General features: G+C 38.6%; 4 protein-coding genes across 4 annotated transcripts; 2 read left to right on the forward strand and 2 right to left on the reverse strand.

Annotated features, from left to right (window-relative positions):
• Positions 1-215: 215 nt before the first annotated feature.
• On the forward strand, positions 216-5581 carry LOC132185341 (wall-associated receptor kinase-like 14). Its single transcript, XM_059599127.1, has 3 exons — positions 216-1189; positions 3395-3472; positions 4111-5581. Exons 1-3 carry the CDS (start codon positions 460-462, stop codon positions 5394-5396), a joined length of 2094 nt encoding a protein of 697 aa, XP_059455110.1. The 5' UTR covers positions 216-459; the 3' UTR covers positions 5397-5581.
• Positions 5582-7888: 2307 nt separating this feature from the next.
• LOC132183934 (uncharacterized) lies at positions 7889-8794 on the forward strand. Its single transcript, XM_059597405.1, has one exon. It carries the CDS (start codon positions 7889-7891, stop codon positions 8792-8794), a length of 906 nt encoding a protein of 301 aa, XP_059453388.1.
• Positions 8795-11045: 2251 nt separating this feature from the next.
• Positions 11046-12849, reverse strand: LOC132185891 (allene oxide synthase 1, chloroplastic-like). The gene has a single exon (XM_059599698.1). The coding sequence runs from the start codon at positions 12741-12743 to the stop codon at positions 11175-11177; it is 1569 nt and encodes a 522-aa protein (XP_059455681.1). The 5' UTR covers positions 12744-12849; the 3' UTR covers positions 11046-11174.
• Positions 12850-17040: 4191 nt separating this feature from the next.
• On the reverse strand, positions 17041-18797 carry LOC132184717 (allene oxide synthase 1, chloroplastic-like). The gene has a single exon (XM_059598448.1). It carries the CDS (start codon positions 18756-18758, stop codon positions 17196-17198), a length of 1563 nt encoding a protein of 520 aa, XP_059454431.1. The 5' UTR covers positions 18759-18797; the 3' UTR covers positions 17041-17195.
• Between the last annotated feature and the right edge of the window lie 3808 nt (positions 18798-22605).

A 22605-nucleotide genomic window follows, 5' to 3' on the forward strand; every position in this document is an offset into this window, starting at 1 on the left:
TTGTTGGGATGAGTGAACCGGTAAATAGTATTTACTCACCAAATAAAAATGACCATTTTATTAAACTTAGTGGAGATAATTTTTTATTAATTAAATTTTCGGTGATTTAGCTCACCAAAACAGCTGAGGACCATTTTGACAGCATTATTCATAAACAAGGCATATATTTCGTTTCGTGAAACAACAGAAAAGTATGAAAAGGACAAAGAAAAGTGTGAAGAGACCAAACTAAATATGTCTCTCTCTCTCCTCATTGATAGACCCCTTTCATATTTATTCATCTTTCATGTTTATTCTCTTCCAAATCAAAATATCAAACCACCGCCGGTTCATGAAATTTTGCTGTAGAAGTAGAACCCACAAGCGGGGTAACCCTCTTTCTCTGAATTCCACACTCCACAGGGACCAAATCCATCTACTCGATCTCATCCCACAACCCCATTTTCTTTCTCCAATTCCATGACTAGAGAAAACCCAGTTCTGGTATTTCTCCTCGCACTCATCGGTGTCCTTTCGCTACTCGTCGCAGCACGCGCCGAGTCCTGCAACCGATCATGCGGCTCCAAGACCCTCCCGCACCCCTTCGGCTTCTCTTCCGCCTGCGGGATCCGCCTTAACTGCACAAACAGCACCGTCTTCATCAGCGAGTTCCCCGTCCAATTCGTACACCCAGACACCGTAACGCTCACCATCACCGCCAAGTGCAACCGTTCCGTTCAAACGCTCCGCAACCTCTTCACCGACAACTACGCGCCCACGTCCCGGAACGCTATTCTCTTGCAGAATTGCTCCGAGTTCATGCCGCCCTGCACGTTGCCGGCCAATATCGTCGTCCAGACCCACTTCGAGTCGAATGATTGCGAAGAGAATAACACCAACACCAATAACATAAGTTGCTACACGGAGGAGAAAAAGCGTGCTTTCATGGACTATAACAAGGTGACTAAGAGGAACTGCCGGCACTTTGTTTCGTCGATTTCGGCCGAATCGTTCAACGACTCGGCCTTGTCGCTGGAGGTTCAGGTGGTTGAGCTGGGGTGGTGGCTTGCCGGAGGGTGTGATCAGTGTTCTGACAGTGGCAATTGTACCCAACTTGTGTCCCCGACCACTGGACGGCAAAGTTTTCGGTGCCGGTGCGGTGATGGATATGAAGGCGATGGATATCGGGCCGGCACGGGTTGCCGAAAAGGTTAGTCCCGTTACTCGGAATTTTTTTTTTTTTTTTTTTTTTAAATGAATATTATTTTAATTGTTCGTTAGGGGATAAAGATTATGCCAGACCATGATTGTCATTATTGCAATAATTAGCTCCGGGAATTAAGGTACAGCTTGCTTTAGTCAACAAGTGTGTAATCTGGATTTGACTTTTCCCCATGGTCCTCTTTGCACGATCTTCTTCAATTTAATTAATTTCAAGAATTAGAAGCTTAGAATACTGAAAATAATAGAAAAACAAAATGTATTTAAGTCATTTATATTTGGAAGGATTTTTTTTTTCTCTCCAAAATGTCAATTTATTAAATTGACATATATTTTTAAAAAATATAAATCTTAATGTATTTTTAATATACACTAGCATTTATATCCTTAAATCTTGTAATTCTCACATCTATTTTGAAAAAAAAAATGCAAGATCTAAAAACATACATCAATTTAATATATTAAATTAAAATAATTTCCTCCTAACTAATTAAAAAATTGTTATGAATACTACGAATATAGTTCTTTTAGGAAAGTCATAATAAGGTTCATTTGACAAAATGTTTAGTGTTTTTCTTTTGAATAGAAATTTCCTCCAAATTAGTTTGGAATAAATATTCTCCAACCCATATAAAATAGTACCGAGTGTTTATAAATATTTAAAAGGCACATTAAATTTAGTCTAAGTTAATAAATTGCTATTAATGAGATTAAGAATTTAACGTACATTTTAAATATTTATAGACATTTAACACTATTTTACGTGTATCGGAGAAGATTTTCTCTTGATTGGTTTGAATAAAATTTTTGACCATTTTCTTTTTACTTTTTTGGCTGCGAAGTGACATAAAGGAAATAATTAGGAAATAATTATGAGTGTTTTGAATTTTTGAAATGCTCATTAATATTTTTTTGGTCAAAAGCTACCATAAAAAAAAAGGTTATCAAACGAGTCTATACATCTTTTACAACTTGCTCACCTGGCTCAACATTGCATCACTATTTCACTCTACAATCACATATTAATATATTTTTTTGTTGTCTGTATTTTTGTTTTCACATTAAAAGCTTCTAGATATTTTTTTTTAAAAATTAAATGACTATAAGTATGGTTACTGAATAATTAAAGGAAACACGTAAAGTATTGGGACTTCTTAGGGTGCCGTGATAAAATCATGAGATGCCACCTTTAGGCATAAAAAAAGGACGCGTTGCTGACCCCAGCATGACCCGAAAAAGGGTGAGTCGTGATCCATAACTTGTTGGATACTACTCAATTTCATCATTTCGGACAGTCCAGTCAACCTAATCAACTAGTCCCAGCCTCCCAGGGTCCAATTTTCCTTAATCATTTGGTCGAGGACCCAACCTTTTTTTCCTTGTAATTTTTGTCTTGTACGACCAAGGGATAGGCCTACTTATCATACAGAGAAGTGGGTAGTTTTACCTAATGCATCTCCTGATTGACTTTTGGTGTATTATTAAATTCTTCGCAATTTTATAAGATTAACTTGCTCGAATTTTATAAAAATTTAGACAGTCTAAGATAATGAATTAGAGGCTTGAGGGTTCACGTGTTTCAAACAGGTAGATACCACGTCTTATATTGTTCAAAAAAGTAGATTTTGTAACTTTCTTTTTTAAGTTATCTAAATTTCTGTACCATTGTACGTCATAGGCGAGAGAGCCGATAGACAACTCCTTTTGTGGGGTATGGATGTTTGAGACTCCGGGCATTAAGTGAGAGATAGCAAGGAAGGTTCATTTGTCAAACCTGAGATATGTATGGGTTGAAATTGTTGAACAAACAAGGAATTACTCGAGCTGAAAAAGGGTTGTGGTTAGGTAGGTTATTGTCAAACATTACGAAAATCTGGTGCTTCTTCCAATAAGCAAAACCAGTGTGTTCAACAAATAATTCATTGAACGAAAGATAAAAAATAAAAAAAAATCAATGAGATATTCTGGTTTGGTCCACCATAGCTCTCTCAAGAGTACTGTTTACAACTTTCACCAAGCGGGCAAAAATGAGAAGGTCCTATTTGTTGAACCAAGACCAAGTGGGAATAAGTTTCTCATTCAATTTAATAAAGAAATGTTGTACGTATAAGAATGTTATTATCTATCAATATATATACACAGCAAGAATTGTTAGCTCTACTAATTGAATCTATGATTTTTGCTACATAAACAGTTTCTTCGGTGTGCAACGCGGAAAGGTACATGTCTGGCAAATGTGGAGGAACGACTAGAGTGGCTACTTTAATTGGAGGTAATTGCTCTTTTCTTTAATTGAGGAACGGTTGCATAAGTTTTGTTGTTGAACTGTGTGATTTAGTGGGAAGTTAAAAGAAAATGAGAGAAAACAATACACAAAGAATTTACTTGATCTAGCGGTATTCTTACCTTCATAGGAGCCATTGGCAAATTGTTCACTATGTCCAAAAAAAAATAAAAATATTACAACTTATATATCGTGTCTCTACTCTGCTTCGTCCAGGTAACCTTTATACTAGAGATCAATGTTACTTTCTCATTCACAATATAAACTACCATCTCTAACATTTTCAAAGTTATAACACTAGAGTGATTAATCTAGCATTAGAATTACCGGGCAGAAAATGTTGCAAATTAAATAAATCTCACTTATTAAATGAAATCCAACACGTGAAATCACCTTTATATGGGAGGTGAACAACAAAGAAAATGTTCAAACACAAGACTTTTATTATAATATTATATTAAATTGTCACTTGTCTCAAAAACTTAAAAGTAATAAAAATAATTAATTTAATAATTTAATTTATATTTTTTACCATTGGGAGCATTCTTTTGCAATATAGCCTGAGATTGGCCTTCAAACGAAGAAAAAAAAAAAAGTATAATGCATTTTGAAATCTCGTTTCTCAGGCGTTGTAACGGGAGCTGTTATAATGATCGCCGTGGGTCTAGTGTGCTGTTGCATACGGCGACGCTCCAAATCGAAAGCCAGACACAGTGCAAAACGGCGTCTAACTGAAGCTACTGGCAACTGCAGCATTCCAATCTACGGCTACAAAGAAATCGAGAAAGCCACAAATAGCTTCTCTGATAAACAAAGGCTGGGAACTGGAGCTTATGGAACTGTTTATGCAGGAAAACTCCACGGTAGTGAAGATTGGGTTGCCATCAAAAGGATCAAACATAGAGATACTGAGAGCATTGAGCAAGTGATGAATGAGATCAAGCTCCTTTCATCCGTCAGCCATCCGAATCTCGTCCGCCTCTTGGGTTGCTCCATCGAATATGGTGAGCAAATTCTGGTGTATGAGTTCATGCCCAATGGAACTTTATGTCAGCATTTACAGAGAGAGAGAGGAGATGGACTTCCCTGGCAAGTTCGCCTCACCATTGCTTCTGAAACTGCTCAGGCCATAGCCCATCTCCACTCTGCTATCAACCCCCCAATATACCACAGAGACATCAAATCAAGCAACATTCTCTTGGATTATGACTTCAAATCCAAAGTTGCAGATTTTGGTCTTTCTAGGCTTGGGATGACTGAAATATCCCACATTTCAACTGCTCCCCAAGGGACTCCAGGCTACCTTGATCCTCAGTACCACCAGTGTTTTCATCTGTCTGATAAAAGTGATGTTTATAGCTTTGGTGTGGTTCTTGTTGAGATCATTACAGCATTGAAAGTGGTGGACTTTTGTCGGCCTCAAGATGAGGTGAACTTGGCTGCTCTTGCCATTGAGCGGATAGGGAAGGGGCGCCTAGATGAGATTATAGACCCTTTCCTTGAGCCGCATAGCGATGCTTGGACTCTTTCTGCAGTGCATAAGGTGGCCGAGATGGCATTCAGATGCCTTGCATTTCACAGGGACATGAGGCCTTCAATGATGGAAGTGGCTGCAGAATTAGAAAGAATCAGGACTAGTAGATGGGAACTTTCAGAAGAAAAATATAGTACAGCTTCATCAGATGTATCTTCTTGCTCTTCTTCATCCAATCTAAGCGAAAAGCCTCTAAGCATGACGGTTAAGAAGGCCGGATTGGAGAGCAGAGGGCTGCTTGTGCTGCCAGCCCCAGCCGGCAGCTTTAACTCAATGGAGATGGTGAGGAATAATTCACCAGTTTCAGTGCAGGACCCATGGTTAAGTGAACAGAGTTCACCTTCATCAAGCAGTTTGCTAAATAATGTAATTCAGTGATCTAAAACTACTATTGATTTTCTTCGAGTGTTTAGATTAATCTTAAGCCTGTTAATACCACCAATATATAGTTTTCTAGTATTACAGTTTTGTCGGTTCCCAAATGGTTCATTATACACTTACAGAAGTATATATATGCTTGTGGACAGTGCTTAAAGAGTTACAAGTGCTGTTCTTGTTTTTCATCTCTTTTTCATTATTGTTGTTTCAATGGTTGTTGCAAGGTAACACGTATCTTAGAATCACTATTTATGAAAGCATGATAAATCACCACTTATTTAAACACTACTAACTACATCGCAGAAGCCTAGCAAAAACTATGCAGACAAACGTTTAAGGCAAAACACGACGATGCCATTTGCCTCCATCTTCTTCTTCCTCGTCTGCCCGAAGTACAAATAAGACCATTTTTTAGTTAGGTTAAGGATGCTTGATTTATGGATTCCTTGCATGAGTCACACAATTTGAAAGAAGATAGATCAACTCATCTTATCCTCCTAACAAGAATTCTCCACCCCCATACAACCTCGATCATAGAATGGAATTCTCAACCCCAAACTGCAAAAATAGTCTAAACAAGCTTTGAGATAGAGCTGAAACATTAAGAAACAATTCAATTAGACTCCTTTAACAATCAATCCTTACCCATATGAAGAATTCCCAATTCTTAGACCTTAAACCTGATAAACCCCGGATTTCTTGGTCTTCCCAGCCCACCACCAAACTCTGCAAAGTAGCCTAATTCTCAATATACCCACGAAGGATTTTATTGGAAAATGACACCAACTGTCATCGACCCAGCATTGGTACCACCAATACAAGCTATCCACCAAAGGTTATCCCACAAAAAGTCTTCAAAGGGTAGCTCAATAGGCTATGAACCACGCCTCATGAAGTGTAGGTCACTAGTTTGAATACTCCCTCCCCTTCCCTTGTGTGGATATGTCCAAAAAAGGCAAAAAAAAAAAAAAAAAAATTGCCTCAGCTTTAATCTCCAATCCTTCTCAAAACCCTAATCAACACCAACTCACCACAACAATCACCCAAAGAAATACCAATTCCCCCACAAAACCACCAACGATTACACCCGAAACCCACAAATTATCACCGACCCAACATTAATTTGCACAAATTAGCCCAAGTCACGCCAGACCCACCATTAATTTGAGTCACATATTAACTACAAGCAAAGGGTTTAATGATGAAAACTTGGACCGAGGCACCAAGATAATCAACAAAAAGCGATTACGTGAAGACATTATATAACAATATTACTCATAAATTCTATTTTATAAACTTTATACCTAATATAAAAAAAAAAAAAATTAAAAATTAAAAAAAAAAGTATTAACAAACATTAATCCAAAATATAAAACACTACCACTTTCTCATATATATATATATATATATATATATATATATATATATATTAAAAAAACTATCCTCTAAAACAACATTAACAAAGGATATATTGCCAACCCACGTGTGGTGCAACTGTTTATCTGGAAGGCCTGTAACAATATATTGCCAACCGAAGAGAATCTGCTAAAATGTGGAATCACTCCTGGTGCTCTATGCCCCATTTGCCAACTGGAGAACGAATCAGTGGGCCATAGCCTTTGGAGCTGCCAAAGACGTATGGCTGGAGTGCACCCCGAAGTTACAGAAGTGCTCTAGTGTTGTTGATGAGTTCTCGAATATTTTTCAAATGCTTCTGGAGAGATTGTCCGACGATGAGCTAAGGTTGATGATGTGTGTAGCCCAATAGATTTGGTTCCGGTGCAACAGTGTAGTATTTAAGGGTGATTTCGTTTCCCCTCGAGATATACTCAGTACAGCGCGCTCCCAAATGGAACTATATGATCAAGCAGCTCAATGACAGGAAAGTATAGCACCCACTATTGAGATCAACTGTAACAGGAGGGCAGAGCGGTGGCAGGTGCCATGTCTTGGTTTTGTCAAATTAAACTGGGACGCTTCCTTGGATATCGGTGCCGAAAGAATGGGAGTTGGCATTATCGCACGGGACCATGAGGGGTGGGTTCTAGCTATGCAATGCTCAACCAGAGAATTCATTACCGATCCCCTCACAGCAGAAACAGTAGCTGCATGGCATGCGGTGGACCTGGGATTAACTCATTTGGAGCTTGAGGGTGATGCAAAAAAGGTGGTGGAGGCAATACAGCAACCAGACAACTGTTGGGGGAGGAACGGACAAATGTTGAATGATGTGAAGATGATGCACAATAATTTCGACACATGGCAGGTGACTCATGTCACAAGGGGGGCCAATGTGGCAGCCCACACTTTAGCCAAATTGGCACTGTCAGTAGGGGTAGAACAGATATGGCGTGCGAATTTTCTGTTATGTATGCAGGACATTGTCCTTGAGGAAGCACTTATTATGCATTAATAAAGGTTATAATCTCTTCTCAAAAAAAAAAAAAAAACAAAAAACAAAAAATCGAATCATATTTCTTGTTTCCAGAATTATGAAAGCCAAGTATAATTTGAGGAGTTCAATTCTTGAGGCCTCAAGTGGGAATCGACCATCTTATGCTTGGAGGAGTATACAACGGTCGTATGATCTTCTCAAAGAAGGGTTGATATGGAGAATCGGGAATGGGAGTAGTGTTAAAATCTGGGGTGAGAAGTGGATTCCAAAGCCAAACACTTACAAGGTGCAATCCCACCCCCATACACTAGATCGTGAATCGGTAGTGAGTGTCCTTATTGATCTTGACACTAGATGGTGGAACCAGCCTTTGCTCAAGGAGATATTCACACCAGAGGAGATCACCTTAATTCAGACTATACCAATTGGGGGTACCTCTCAACGCAATTTGCAAATTTGGAGAGGAACGACCTCGGGAATCTTCACGGTTAGGAGTGTATATCACCTTGTAAAAAAGATTACTACGGGCTCAAAGGCAGAGACGCCGAGCCGGGACAGTGACAGTCCTGTTTGGCAAGGATTATGGGGTTTAACAATTGCAAATGCGAGTAAGAATTTCATGTGGAGAGCTTGTCACGATTTGCTACCGACAAGAAACAATCTAGTTCGAAAGAAAATTACTATTGATCCCATGTGTCTGATATGTGGGAGAGAAGTTGAAACTACTTTCCATATAATTTGGGCATGCTCCTCTTTGATGGATGTATGGAGTGGGGGATCACGCACATTTCAGAAATTCATTCCACTATCTTCTGATTTGTTACTGTTGGCGGAAGGAATATACCAGAAATGTGAGAGAGAAGAATTCACTATTTTTGTGGAAACATTGAGGAAAATTTGGTTCCGCAGAAATAGGTGGATACACGAAGGTGTTTTTACCCCCCCAAATGAAGTGCATGGGCAGGATGGCGGTGATGGCTGTGGAGGAGTTCACGCGGTGTAATGTTTTACCAAGTGAGGACGACACCAACAGAGTGGCAACAACGCAGAAGTGGACGAGACCTCCCCATGGGTGGTATAAAATTAATTGTGATGCAGTCATTGATGCCAAAAATAGTATGATTGGGGGGGGAGGGGGTTGTTAATTATCAGAAATAATGAAGGAAAATTTGTTGCAGCAAGGAGCTTCACGTGCAGGGGCTGCTTAGATCCAACCACTGCTGAGGCAATGGTTATGGTCCATGCTGCCCATTTATGGAGAGAAATGAGACTGAACAATGTAATTCTAGAAGGCGACGCACAGACTATCATCATGGCACTACAAACTTCGGAGCAGAATGGGAGTGGGTATGGTCAACTAATAGGCAAAAATGATTTTGAATACTCTTCCCAATTGGAAACCTAATCATATACGCTGGAATCTAAATGTTGTAGCCCATGTATTAGCAAGGTTAGCCACTAGATGTGTCATAGATCAGATTTGGAGGGATGAGATACCATATTGTATCTGTAATATTGTTCAAACAGAGCAAATTGCTTCAGCTTGATTTTGACTAATGAAAAAAATGAATTCTATTAAAAAAAAAAAACTGTACGTCGCTTTTTTTTCCTAAGCAAGCAAGGAAAAGAAGGCTACATGATTAATCAAACACAAAAGGGGAGGGCACCTAGACAACAAAGTCCAAATGATAAATGCAGTACAAATACATGAACAAATTCTAGATCCAATCCAAAAGGATTAAATGGCAGACAATGGTGATTGCCAATGGTTCCAAAAGAACCATAAGCAAGCTGGCCTTTTTTAGAGCTGCACAGAGCGGTAAAAACAACAACCACGGTACAAACTATCGCTCTTTAGATCATACCATTTATGAGATGAACGATAGTAACCACTAACCACACTTTGATGTACTCCCCTTTCATTCTAATCACCGTCCATTTTTTAAAAAATAAATAAATAAATTTTATTCAAATAAAGGAAAGGGGAAAAAGGGACGTTCTAATCACCGTCCATTGAATTTAGCATGTGCTTTTTTTTTTTTTTAAGTAATTCAGCATGTGCTGGAACTTTGCACCTCAAATCTTTAGATATTATTTTATTGGGTGGGCATAGGAGGTTACCACCTTTACAGAAATGCACAAAAGGCACTGCCGCACTCTACTGCCGGTCTGCCATCTTCCAAGAGGCACGTGACTTTTTTAATAGAATTAACATCCTGTCCCTACAGATAACTCCTTCTCATTGAAATGGATAGCAGCTGGTTAAGTCAAAATTAAGAACAAAATTGTTTCAATCTTAAATGATAAGAACAACTTCATCTCAATATTACTATATATATATATATATATATATATATATATATATATATTTTTGCATAACGGAATCCTTTCAATTTCAAATGAAACAGAGAGAAGCCCATTAAGCAAAAATTGTCTCAATCTAAAATGATGAGGACACTTTTGTCCCAATATTAATACTTTTTGACCTAACAAGATCCTCACGATTTAAAGTGGGATTGAGAGTATCTTATTCCTATGAAATAGGTAGGATTGTAATTCAATGAAATGGAAAGAAGCTAGTTAAGTCAAAATTTGGGACAAAATTGTCTCAATCTAAGGACAAATTTGTCTCGATATTTATACTTTTTGGCAATAAAATTGAGAAGATCTCATTCCCATTAAAATAAAGAGGATCCTAATTTGAATTGGAATGGGAAGTTAGGCTAAACATACATTTCAATGAAATTGAGATGAGCCGGTAAAGTCAAAATTGGGGACAAAATTGTCTCATCATTTTAAATTGAGACAATTTTATCCCCAATTTTAGCTTAACGGGCTTATCTGCATTTCATTTGAAATTGAAAAGGTCCCGTTACGCCAAAAAATATTAATATTGAGATAAAATTGTCCTCATCATTTTAGATTAAGACAATTTTGCCTCCAATTTTAGCTTTACCGGCTCCTCTATTTTATTGAAATGAATAAAATAAAGAGGATCATACTTCTTGTTGCGAGGCGCTTGCAACATTCTCCAAAAATCAATTCACAACATATACTTCTTTTTACGGGAAACATTAATTGAATCTAATAACTTGCTGGTTACATAGAAATTTTGGTTGAAAAAATTTTCCATTTACAGGTAACCTAGTATCTAATAATTTGCTGGTTATACAGAAAATTTGGTTGGAATTGTTTTTCCGAAAATGATTGGAATTTTTTACTGCAAATCATTTACGTTACGAACTAATCTTGGCAAATGGCAACAACACTATATGTATTGGCAATGAATCTAAAGATTACATATACAATTTAGGCAATAAGACTATTAACCACAAGAAAATTTCTTGTACAGTTTCCAATTAAGCAAGTGATCACAATGATCATCAAAAGGTGGCTCTTTTGAGAGATGTCAGGGTAATAGAGTCCCCCAACACCGACGTACCCATCTCGATCTCGAATGAGTCGTATCGAAGAAACAATTCCACGACAAGAAGCCTCGACACCAAAACCACGAAATCCTTTCCAGCACACTGTTTGTTCCCCACCGTCGGTCTCTCGGTCTCTGGCCCATTGGACCACAACACATGCTTTAACAATCTCTCACCCTCTCCGACAAACCGGTCCGGCACAAACTCTTCGGCTTTGTCGAATATTTTGGGGTCTTTGGTCGCGAATGGCTGATACCCAAATATCATTTCGCCTTCTTTGACTTTGAAAGCTGCGTCGTGGCTCTCGATGATGAGGTCGCGCTTGGCTCTCCCGTATTGGAGCGGTACGGGCGGTTCTATCCGGAGACATTCGTACACGACGGACTTCATCAGAGGCATCTGTTCCATGGCCGCCATCGTGACTTTTCCGCCGTTGGATCTGATGGCTGATCGAATCTCCAGCGCCAACTGTGTGTGCACTTTGACCCCTGCTCGGCCGATGAGCTTGATCATGTTGGGGAAGAAAATCTTCATGCCCCCGAAGGAGTTGAAGCAAGTGGCAAAGAGAAGATTGTGGCAAGCTTCGTCTCTAGAGACGCCTAATCTCTCGGCCTCGTCAAGGACGAACCCGGATGACTGGTAGAAGAAGTCATAGAGCCTCTGGTAATCGGCTTTGACCAGAAATGAAGGGAGACGGAAGGTGTGGAGGAGGAGCTCCTCGAGAGGCACAGGGAGGCCGAGACTGAGCAGAGGGGCGAGCTGAAAGAGGACCCATTTTGCAACCAGGCTTGGCCCGTCGAGCCCGAGCTTGGTCTCTGCGGGGTTCGTGTCGAAGAGTGCACGAGCCAGGAAGTTAAAAGCGGCTTGATCACTGGCGTCTCCGAAAGCGGCTTTTCCTTTGGTTGCCAGCTCATTCTCTAGGCCCTCGAAGAGCTCCGCGTAGCTGGAATGGAAATCGGGTATGACGTGGTCTCGACGGGATTTGAGGAGGAAGAACAGGAGGCGCTTGAGCTTGCCGTGGCTCGGCTCCGATGGGTCGAGATACGAGAGGACTCTGTAACCCCCGGTGAGCTCCGTGGATGGCATGTAAGTCCCCGTGAAAAGGTCTCTCTTTTCGACCTTGGTGACGTCGAAGAGCACGGGAAAGCTCTTGCCGTCGAGTAAAACCACAACCCTTGGATCGGAGGCTATGAAAGGGCCAGGTGGCATGTTTGCTCTGTACACCGTTGACTGATACTTTTGGATGCGTGATTTAAAGAACTCTTCACGGCCTTGCTTATAAAAGTAATCAAGCCTATCCTTAATTGGACCGATAAAAGGTACGCCATAGTTTCCGGGGACTTTCCGGATTGGAAGCTTGGTGGGTTCAGGCGGCGCCACCCGTTGGACCGACACAGATGGCGTATCGGACACCGAGGCAGAGATCGGACAGACTACAATCCGACGCGTGGAGGGCTTGGATGATCTTCTGGGTGCTTGAAATTTTGGTTGCAGGGAAGGAAAAGCTAGAGAAGTGGACGCCATTGTGGATTGTGGTTGCTTTGAATTTTGGCTTTGTTGCAGAGAACTAGAGAGAGGAGAATAAATAAAAACAGAGGGTTGTAGCCTGTAGGAGGTACGGCTTCTTATCAGTCCCTTGTTCTGCGATGAAACTTGAAGTGGTTGGGTCTCTATATTTATAGCAGTGGATGGGGATGGGGCGTTGAGTGAGTCGGGGGTGGGGATGGTCTTTCTTAGAAAGGCCCAGAACGCTTGACCTCGTGGAAGGCGTGCAGTAAATGTTTACTTTTCCTTTTATTTTATTTTATTTCAATTGTTGAACTTTTCACTTTTGTTGTATAATTATTTAATTGTTTTTGTTGCTTGGATGAGCTTTCCTCTATCTTTTGTATCAAAATCCCTCGTCTTCTTTGCTGTTTCCTTTTTATAAACCTATCCATTGAGGTGTGCAAATGGAAATAGTTTCTTTACTCTTATAGAAATTTCTAATAATTTTGTTATTCGAAATGCTAATTAGTCATTAGTAAATAAAAGAGATGTTATTGGTGGACTTCATAAAAATTGTCGTACATTTATTTTGTAAATTACTAATAACCAAGTTCAAACAACAAATTATTGGAAATTCAAATCTACTTTTATACAGTAGCTAGAATTTCTTTTCTTGTTATAAGTTGTTTTGTTTGTTTCTATTATATTTTTCTACAATATTTTGAGTACATTATGCAATTTCCTTGGTAAATTTTTTTTTATGTAAATGCTTTAATAATTAGTGTCGGTTACACATAAGTTTGTAATCATAAGTAAGGCGATTGGTGCTTCTTGGATTTCTTTTTCTTTCTTTCTTTTTTTGAAAAATATGGAACTTCTATTGATGAAATTTTATGAGTATAAAGCTCTTACAGCATAGAGTATACAGCTCTAAAATATCATATCAAAAAATTATGAAGGTTACAAAGTCATGAAAATGACTTCAAACTTCCGATAACTCATGTGCAATTACATTTAAGGAATAGATCTGCTTCATGCAGATTAGATCTAAGATATATGTAGCGCAAATACAAAACAAAAATAAAAAATAAACAAGAAACTAAAAATTCGGCCGTAAGAGTTAAGCCCCCACACCGATCTACTTCATTTTCAACCCGAAGGTCAGGACAATAAATCCACTCTCAGTCCTAAAGCTAGGACAAACAAAATAAAAAACAAAAACCCCACAAGCAGTAGTGGAGGAGCACGGCATCGTAGACATCCTTTCGGAAGACACACATTGGCCGAAAAAGACGATTAGATCTAAGGTTGAAGAGGCTAGATCTGGATCTAGATCTACAAATTAGATCTAAAGCAACCCGCTAGAAACGGAGACCGGTGGAGTTTACAGAGAAGACACTGAGCACTACCATGAAAGAGAGGAGGGAAGATTTAGATCTAGAACTTCATTCATTTTTTTTTTTTGAGATATTATACTTATGATAATATACGTATAAATTTCTGATTACTAAAACTATTAATCTTAATTAGTCTTTTTTCTCTCCTTTAGTGATTTATTGTTTCGTGCATGCAATTACTGGTAATTGCTAAAAACAATGGTTGCAATGAATTTGATCACAGAGAAAAGTTCAATGTACATGCACGAATAACTTCATTTTCATTTCCTTGCCTAATTTATGATAGGATTTGGATAACCTAATTTTAGGGCCTTATCTAAGTCTACTCAAAACCATTAGATATTGAACAAAGTTTTCATGGAAAAAATTATTCTAATCCAATTTAAAAATGCTTATAAAAATCAAGTGTTCTGTTAAAAATGGCTGTAACACATATCAGTTTGTTAGACTGAATTAAAGAAAACAAATTTTCTTTAATACAAAAACGAGGGAGAATTTTGGATAGCTTGAATAATCATATAGGTTTAGGCCATTGTTTAATTATTTGTTTTTTCTGAAGAAAAACTTCATTTAAAATACCTTTTATGAATTCTTTATATTTAACTATCCAATTTTTTTTTTTCCCCTTCTTGCTTTTTCCCCCCCACGTGGTGATATATTCATAAACGTGGCAGAACAAAGCTTCATGGAATTGGACGGTATAATGCAAAATTGACTTTACAAGAGCTCCACAATCACAGCCTCAATGCAAGGCGCGTAGGAAACACATACTTGCAGTTGCTGGGCCTTCTCGCTAACGCTGCGCGTGGGTCTATAGTCAAGCCCCAATCGAGGGAGAATGTCAAAGAAGAACGAGGTCAACGGTCAAAAGGGCGTACGTTCATATTCCGACCACGCTCCTACACGTGCACGTTCTGACTACCGGCAAAGAGGAGTGATGCAATACAGTATATACATCATACCATCCGTGGGGGACATTTGGACGGCTGCCGCGAAATGAGGAATGCGAGTTTTCCTTTGTCTCTCTTTCTCTGTCAAGCTTTCATTTCTCTTTATTATTTTAGTGCATCTTGACCGTTAATCTACTACTGCATACATGCTCTTATAAGAATTTGTGGAGTTGCAACTTGCAAGAGTTGAAACTTGTGTGCTCCGATCCCCATCCAATTTTTGGTCCCATTTAGAGATGTCAATGGCGGTGGCTTTTGAACTATGTTTTAAATCTTATGGAAAACATCAAGTCAGCTATATACTTTCTCATGAGACTTGGAAAAAAAAAATGTATCCTTATCAATTATCATAATATGCTTTTATACCCAAAACAAAAGAATTGGAAAAAACAATTAGGTGCACAATAATAAGCCAGTTAACTATATGTATTGGCAATGAATCTAACAATTAAATATGAGAAATGCTAAGCATACAAATAAATTTTATAAAAAATATTTTATAGCATGATTAAAAATGAGATAAATTTAACTTTTGAGCAATCCAATCATATTGTGTTACATTATGTTGTAAGATTTTTTTTTTGTAAAATTTTGGGAAAACTTCAGTTTAGCCTCATAAACTTCTATGCGATTTGACAACCCCCATAAACTTTCAAATTTCTCACTTTGAACATCTGAATTTTCAATTTCTCTCAATTTGGACCCATCCGTTAGATTTTAAATGTTACATGATTTTTATACCTCTGACTTTTGTATAAAATTTCAACTTTACCCTTAATTCCAAAACCTTATTTTATTTTTTTTTTTTTTTTGAAAAAACGAAAATCAGGGATAATTGGGTATTTTTAACGGCTAAAATGGATGGATGGGTCCACATTGAGAGAAATTGAAAGTTCAAGAGTTCAAAGTGAGATTTGAAAGTTTGAAGGTTTTTCAAATCGCGTAAAAGTTCAAAAAACTAATTGAAGTTTCCTGTAAAATTTATTTGTAAGTTTAGTATGGTTCATTACATATACATTCTAGGCGGAATTTCATTAAACACTAAGTCAATGGTAAATAGCTGTCTCTTTTCTCTCTAGCCGCCCGGAGAGAAAAGCGATACCTTTCAGCCACACAGGGGAGGAGGGTTGGCCATTTGGCTGCCTCCCTCTTCCCCTTGTCCTCCTTGCTCCGGTACTAGTTATTTACCTGATGCTCTAACCCCGGTGCCTCCTCTCTTCCCCTTTCTTGCCGCTCCTTTCCTCCCTTGTTTTCTTCGTTTTGGCCCCTTCCCTGCCACTTTTCTTCCCCCGCCTTCATTTTCTGCAGCGAGCTCCTTGGACTTGTTTTGGCTCTTTGTGGGTTTGCTTGAGGGGGGCTTTCTTTCGCCCTTGGATTTTGTTTATGGTCGCCGCCGACCTATGTCGCCGCTTCATTGCCTGCTATTAGGGTTTTTGTTCATGCGTCCCCACTGCGTCGAGCTCCCACGCCCTTTACGTAGTGGTTTCTGGCCTGCACGGGTCCTGCTTTGCCAGTTGGGCCCTTCAATGCGTCCCCGCTGCGATGAGCTTCCAATACCTCTCCAGTTTTCAGTCCCTGGCGTGTGCGTAATTGGAGTGTGCTGTTTCTTTTCTTGTTTTATTTCTCTGTTCTGCTGCTTCTTTAAGATGTATTTGTGTTTTGGCATGTGTTTTTTTTCCTGTATTGTTTAATTTCCTTGTTTTGTTCGGCTTGTAATAAGGCTCTTTCCTCTCTCACTCGATCTATGTCGCCTTCTGGTTAATTAGTTTTGGTCCAGACCTTTGGGTTGTGGATGTGATAATTATCCTGGCATTCGGGTTGAGGAGGAAGCGTTTTGGCATGAGAGTCTTTCTGCTCTCAAGGTCGAGGAATAATTGCTATCCATGCATTTGATTGAGTTTGTCTGTCACAGATCTAGTATTAAATCTGATTTTAATTAGTCATGGGTTACCTGATTGGTCTCGAATCTTGTATTAAACCTGATAATCTTGTAGCTTTATGCTATGGTTGCTACAGAGCTATGCTCTGTGTTGTAAGAGCTTTATGCTTGTGGTATTATTGAATGAAATGTTATGTTTTTCTCAAAACATATACATTCTAGGCTATAAAACTATGAAGTGTCAAGAAGGTGATTACAATGATCAAAAGGTGGCTCTTTTGAGAGATGTTAAGGTAACGGAGGCCCCCGATGTACCGATCTCAACCTCAAAGGAGTCGTATCGAAGGAACAGTTCCACGACAAGAAGCCTCGACACCAAGACCACGAAATCCTTCCCAGCGCACTGCTTGTTCCCCACCGTTGGTGTCTCAGTCTCTGGCCCGTTGGACCATAGCACATGCTTGAGCAATCTCTCACCCTCTCCGACGAACCGGTCTGGCACAAACTCTTCGGCTTTGTCGAATATCTTGGGGTCCTTGGTTGCGAATGGCTGATACCCAAATATCATTTCGCCTTCTTTGACTTTGAAAGCCGCGTCATGGCTCTCGATGATGAGGTCACGCTTGGCTCTCCCGTATTGGAGAGGTACTGGTGGTTCTATCCGAAGTGATTCATACACGACGGACTTCATCAGAGGCATCTGTTCCATGGCAGCCACCGTGACTTTTCCACCATTGGATTTGATGACTGATCGGATCTCTTGTGCTAACTGTGTGTGGAGCTTGACCCCTGCTTGGCCGATGAGCTTGATCATGTTAGGAAAGAAGATCTTCATGCCTCCAAAGGAGTTGAAGCAAGTGGCGAATAGTAGGTTGTGACAAGCTTCATCTCTGGAGATGCCTAATCTCTCGGCCTCGTCGAGGACGAACCCAGATGACTCATAAAAGAAGTCGTAGAGCCTCTGGTAATCGGCTTTGACCAGAAATGAAGGAAGACGAAAGGTGTGGAGGAGGAGCTCCTCGAGAGGCACAGGGAGGCCGAGACTGAGCTGAGGGGCGAGCTGAAAGAGGAGCCATTTTGCAACCAGGCTTGGCCCGTCGAGCCCGAGCTTGGTCTTGGCTGGGTTCGTGCCGTAGAGTGCATGAGCTAGGAAGTTAAAAGCGGCTTGATCACTGGTGTCTCCGAAAGCGGCTTTTCCTTTGGTTACAAGCTCGTTCTCAAGGCTCTCAAAGAGCTCCACGTAGCTGGAATGGAAATCAGGTATGACATGATCGCGACGAGACTTAAGGAGGAAGAACAGGAGGTGCTTAAGCTTGCTGTGGCTTGGCTCCGACGGGTCAAGATATGAGAGGACTCGGTAACCCCCGGTGAGCTCCGTGGATGGCATGTAAGTGCCGGTGAAAAGGTCTCTCTTTTCGACCTTTGTGACATCGAAGAGCACGGGAAAGCTCTTGCCGTCAAGTAAAATCACGACCCTCGGGTCGGAGGCTATAAAAGGACCTGGTGGCATGTTGGCTCTGAACACCGTTGATTGGTACTTTTGGATGCGTGATTTAAAGAACTCTTCGCGACCTTGCTTATAAAAGTAGTCAAGCCGATCCTTGATTGGACCGATAAAAGGTATGCCATAGTTTCCGGGGACTTTTCGGATCGGAAGTGTGGTGGGTTCAGGTGGCACCACCGGTTGGACCGACACAGATGGCGTCTCGAAACCCGAGGCAGAGATCTGACGGACTACAATCTTACGCGTGAAGGGCTTTGGTGATCTTCTGGGTGATATAAATTTTGGTTGGAGGGAAGGAAAAGCCAGAGAAATGGACGCCATTGTGGTTGAATGTTGAAGTGTTTTAGGAGGTATGGTTTACTGATTGGTCACTTGGCCTTCGATGAAAGTTGAAGGGGGTGGGTCTATATATTGATAGTGGATTTGGCGTTGAGTGGAGGTTCGTGGGGTATTAGAAAAGCCCAAAAAGCTTGAGCTTGATAAGTGTGAAAGGTGTGATATAAATGTTTACTTTTCTTTTCTTTTCTTTTTAATTTGTTGAACTTTTGATGTATAATTGTTTAATTGTTTATGTTGCTTGGATGAGTTTTCCACGTCATTTGTAGCCAAACCCAACATCTTCTTTGCAGTTTCCTTTTTTTGAACATGTCCATTGAGGTGTATAAATGGAAATAGTTGTGTAGTCATTTCTTGTTCCCTTCGTTTCTATTTTTTCTGCTTCTGATTACTAATAATATCGATCCAAGTCCCTTTTTTATCTCCTTGATTAATTTATTGTTCTGTGTATGTAAATTGCTGATTAATGGTAATTGCTAAAAATATTAGTTGCAATGAATTTAATCACAAAGAAGTTTGCTTAACCACATAAAAGCCATAAGAGTTATAGTAATAATGAGAAGTTACATGAAATCTAAGTCACTTGAAGTTGAAAACTTTATGGCCTATAGTAGAGAATTGGTAAGCTCTAGAGTTTTAATAAGTGTACTTGTAACTTGTCCGAATTAATGAGTTATATGTGGTTTATTATAAATAGAAGACAATTCCTCTCTTGTTATTTGCTAAATTGCTATAGAATTGTCATTCATTTTAAAGATGTAGCTGTAAAACTTAGTCATTGGATTAATTAATACTTATTCAAAAAAAAAAAAAAAAGGTTAAATACTAAATACTCCCATGGAGTTTCGTTTTTTTATTTTTTTTTTTCCTCTATAGTTTGATTTTTATCACAGGAGGTCCATATGGTTTTGATAATAAACCAAATTAGTTTTTCCGTCAATTGACTGTTAGTTGACTAAATAGAAGTCCACATAGACCAATCAAATATTGACATGTGGCACCTACTTAATTTTTTTTTTTATTATTTCTTTAAAAAATTAAAAAAAAATGTATATATATATATATATATATATATATATATATATAATATTGGGGGTGGCCGAGCCACCTCCTTAGTGCCCAAGGGGGTGGTGGCACCAAGGGAGCCACCCCCAGTGGGTACTGGGGTACTACTGGGGGTGGCTCGGCCACCCCCATCCGGCTAGATGGGGGTGGCCTGGCAACTCCCATGGCCACCTCATAATTAGGTGCCACATGTCAATATTTAATTGGTCCACATGGACTTTCATTAAGTCAACTAACGGTCAACTGACAAAATGATTAATTTGGTCTATTATCAAAATCACAAGGACCTTCTGTTATAAAAATCAAACCCTAGGGAAGAAAAAATAAAGAAACGAAACCCCATGGGAGTATTTGGTATTTAACCCGTAAAAAAATTATACTTGATTTTTAATGACAAGTCATCTCAATTATATAACAATTATATAGCAATTCACTAAAAAATATTATTAAGGCTTTGTCTTAACCATGAGTACTAAAAAATTTTAATACCTTTCTTCTTCTTCTTCTTCTTCTTCTTTGTTTTCCCACGTGGTGATATACTATTCACAAACGTGGCAGAACAAAGCTTCATGGACGGTATAATGCAAAAGAGAAATGTTTGGCTTCATTAAAAAGTCTATTTTTTTTGCTATTTTAATCTTAGGTAACATGACCCATTTTCTAGAAATTTATTAATTTATTGTTTAAATCTATTAATTTTAAAATGGATCATGCCATCTAGGATTAAAATGATAAAAAAATAGATTTTTTAAATGAAGCCAAGTATTTCTCAATGTGAAACTAGACTTTGCAAGAGTTCCACATGCAGTCACAGCCTCAACGAAGGGCTCGTGTTAAGCTGGGCCTTCTCCCTAACGATGCGCGTGGGTCTATATATAGTCAAGCCAAAATAGAGGCTGGCTGGCGGAGGCCAAAGAACTGAAGAAGGACGATGTCAAACGTTAAAGGTCCGTGCGTTCGTATTCCGACCACGCTCCTAAGAAGAGAACGGCGTCGGATCTATTTGGACGGCTGCCGAAATTAGGAATGTGATAATCGTTTTGTGGAGTTGAACAGTTGAGTGCTTTTTCGTCCCACTTAGAAGACTCAAAAAAATAGTGGTTGATTTTTGAACTCTGTTTTAAATCTTATGGATTTATAGGAATTGTAGTACAATTTGGTTGCAAAGTGCAAACAAATAAGAAAAATTATATTTAATTTGGAGCTAAATATTAGTTGCTTTTATATATATATATATATATATATATATATATATATAAAAGAAATAAAACTAATTTTTGAAAACCAAGTCAGTCAATGTGTTACATATCTAGAAATTACACAGAGTTGCATATTCAAACAGTTGTTTGTATACAACTTCTTTTTCTTCGTCATCATTAACATCACAAAATTACAAAAAGTTAGCATATCCAAATAGTACTTGTTTGCATACGGCTTACTTTTCTTCTTTATCATCATCATCAATATCGTAGGACCACGTCTTATGAAGCGGAGATCACTAGGTCAATGTATTACATATCTAGAAATTACACAGAGTTGCATATTCAAACAGTTGTTTGTATACAACTTCTTCTTCTTCATCATCACAAAATTACAAAAAGTTAGATAGCATATTCAAACAGTACTTGTTTGTATACAGCTTACTTTTCTTCTTTATCATCATCATCAATATCGTGGGACCACGTCTTATGAAGCGGAAATCACTAGTTCGAATCTCTCTCCCCTTTTTTGTGTGGACATGTCAAAAAAAAAAAAAAAAAACTTATCACTAGAAAAAAAAAAACACACACACACAATAAATATATACAATTACATTCAATTATTAGATTATGTAATGAGGAAACATGTATGCCACTTGATATGTGAAATTTAATTTTGACCATGAAATGGAGAAGACCAAAATTGGTTAAAACCTAAACACCCCAATATACTTTGTAGTCACCCTAATATATATTTGGTTTTCCACTAGGTAATTAAGGGCTATTATGATCATGCTCCACGGTTGATCTCTCATTCTCGATCTCTCCAACCCCTTTTGGCTTAGGGAAAAAAAAAAAAAAAAAAGTCATCATACAATAATTATTTCAGTGAAGCGGACACCTTATATTTCTTAAAACATCAAAAAAAATAAAAAATAAAAAAAATAGAAGCTTATACTTGTTTTCGATCTTGGGAAAGAATGTAATCAATTGCTTGCTTCATGGTGCAAGAATATCTATACCACCTTGAAACAAGGTAAACCCCAAAATCATGACTAAAACCTTTATTTTTTTGGTTGCTATTTTGAAACAATTTTTTTTTTCTTCTCTTTCTTTGGATGGAAGAAAGGAACTTCATAAACAAAGGGTTCTAGTTCTTTAAAATATATAAGAGAGATTTGGGAGTACTTTACCAAAAGCCTATCTCTCCAAAAATGAATTTGCGGTCCGTTTACCAGGGGCCTCCCTTACTGAAAATGGGATTATCAACACACGGATCAATGTCCCATTTAAGTAAATTTCTTAAGGTAAATAATTTCTCTTACATTACTCATAAAAATAATTATTTCATTCTCACTTATTTCATTCTCAAGATTTCTTCAACTCAGATTGGATTGAGGGATCAAAGGGTGAAGTTTGGAATTGCCTTAAAATGTAAGGATATTTTTCTTCTTCTTTCATATTAATTACAATTTCATATATTATTACTTTGTAAAAATGTTTATACGCTGTCCAGGAAAAACGTGCTTAAAGAAATGAATTAAATTACAACATAGTTTTCTTTCAAA

This window comes from Corylus avellana, chromosome ca6 (genome assembly GCF_901000735.1).
Source record: "Corylus avellana chromosome ca6, CavTom2PMs-1.0".
NCBI lineage: Eukaryota > Viridiplantae > Streptophyta > Magnoliopsida > Fagales > Betulaceae > Corylus > Corylus avellana.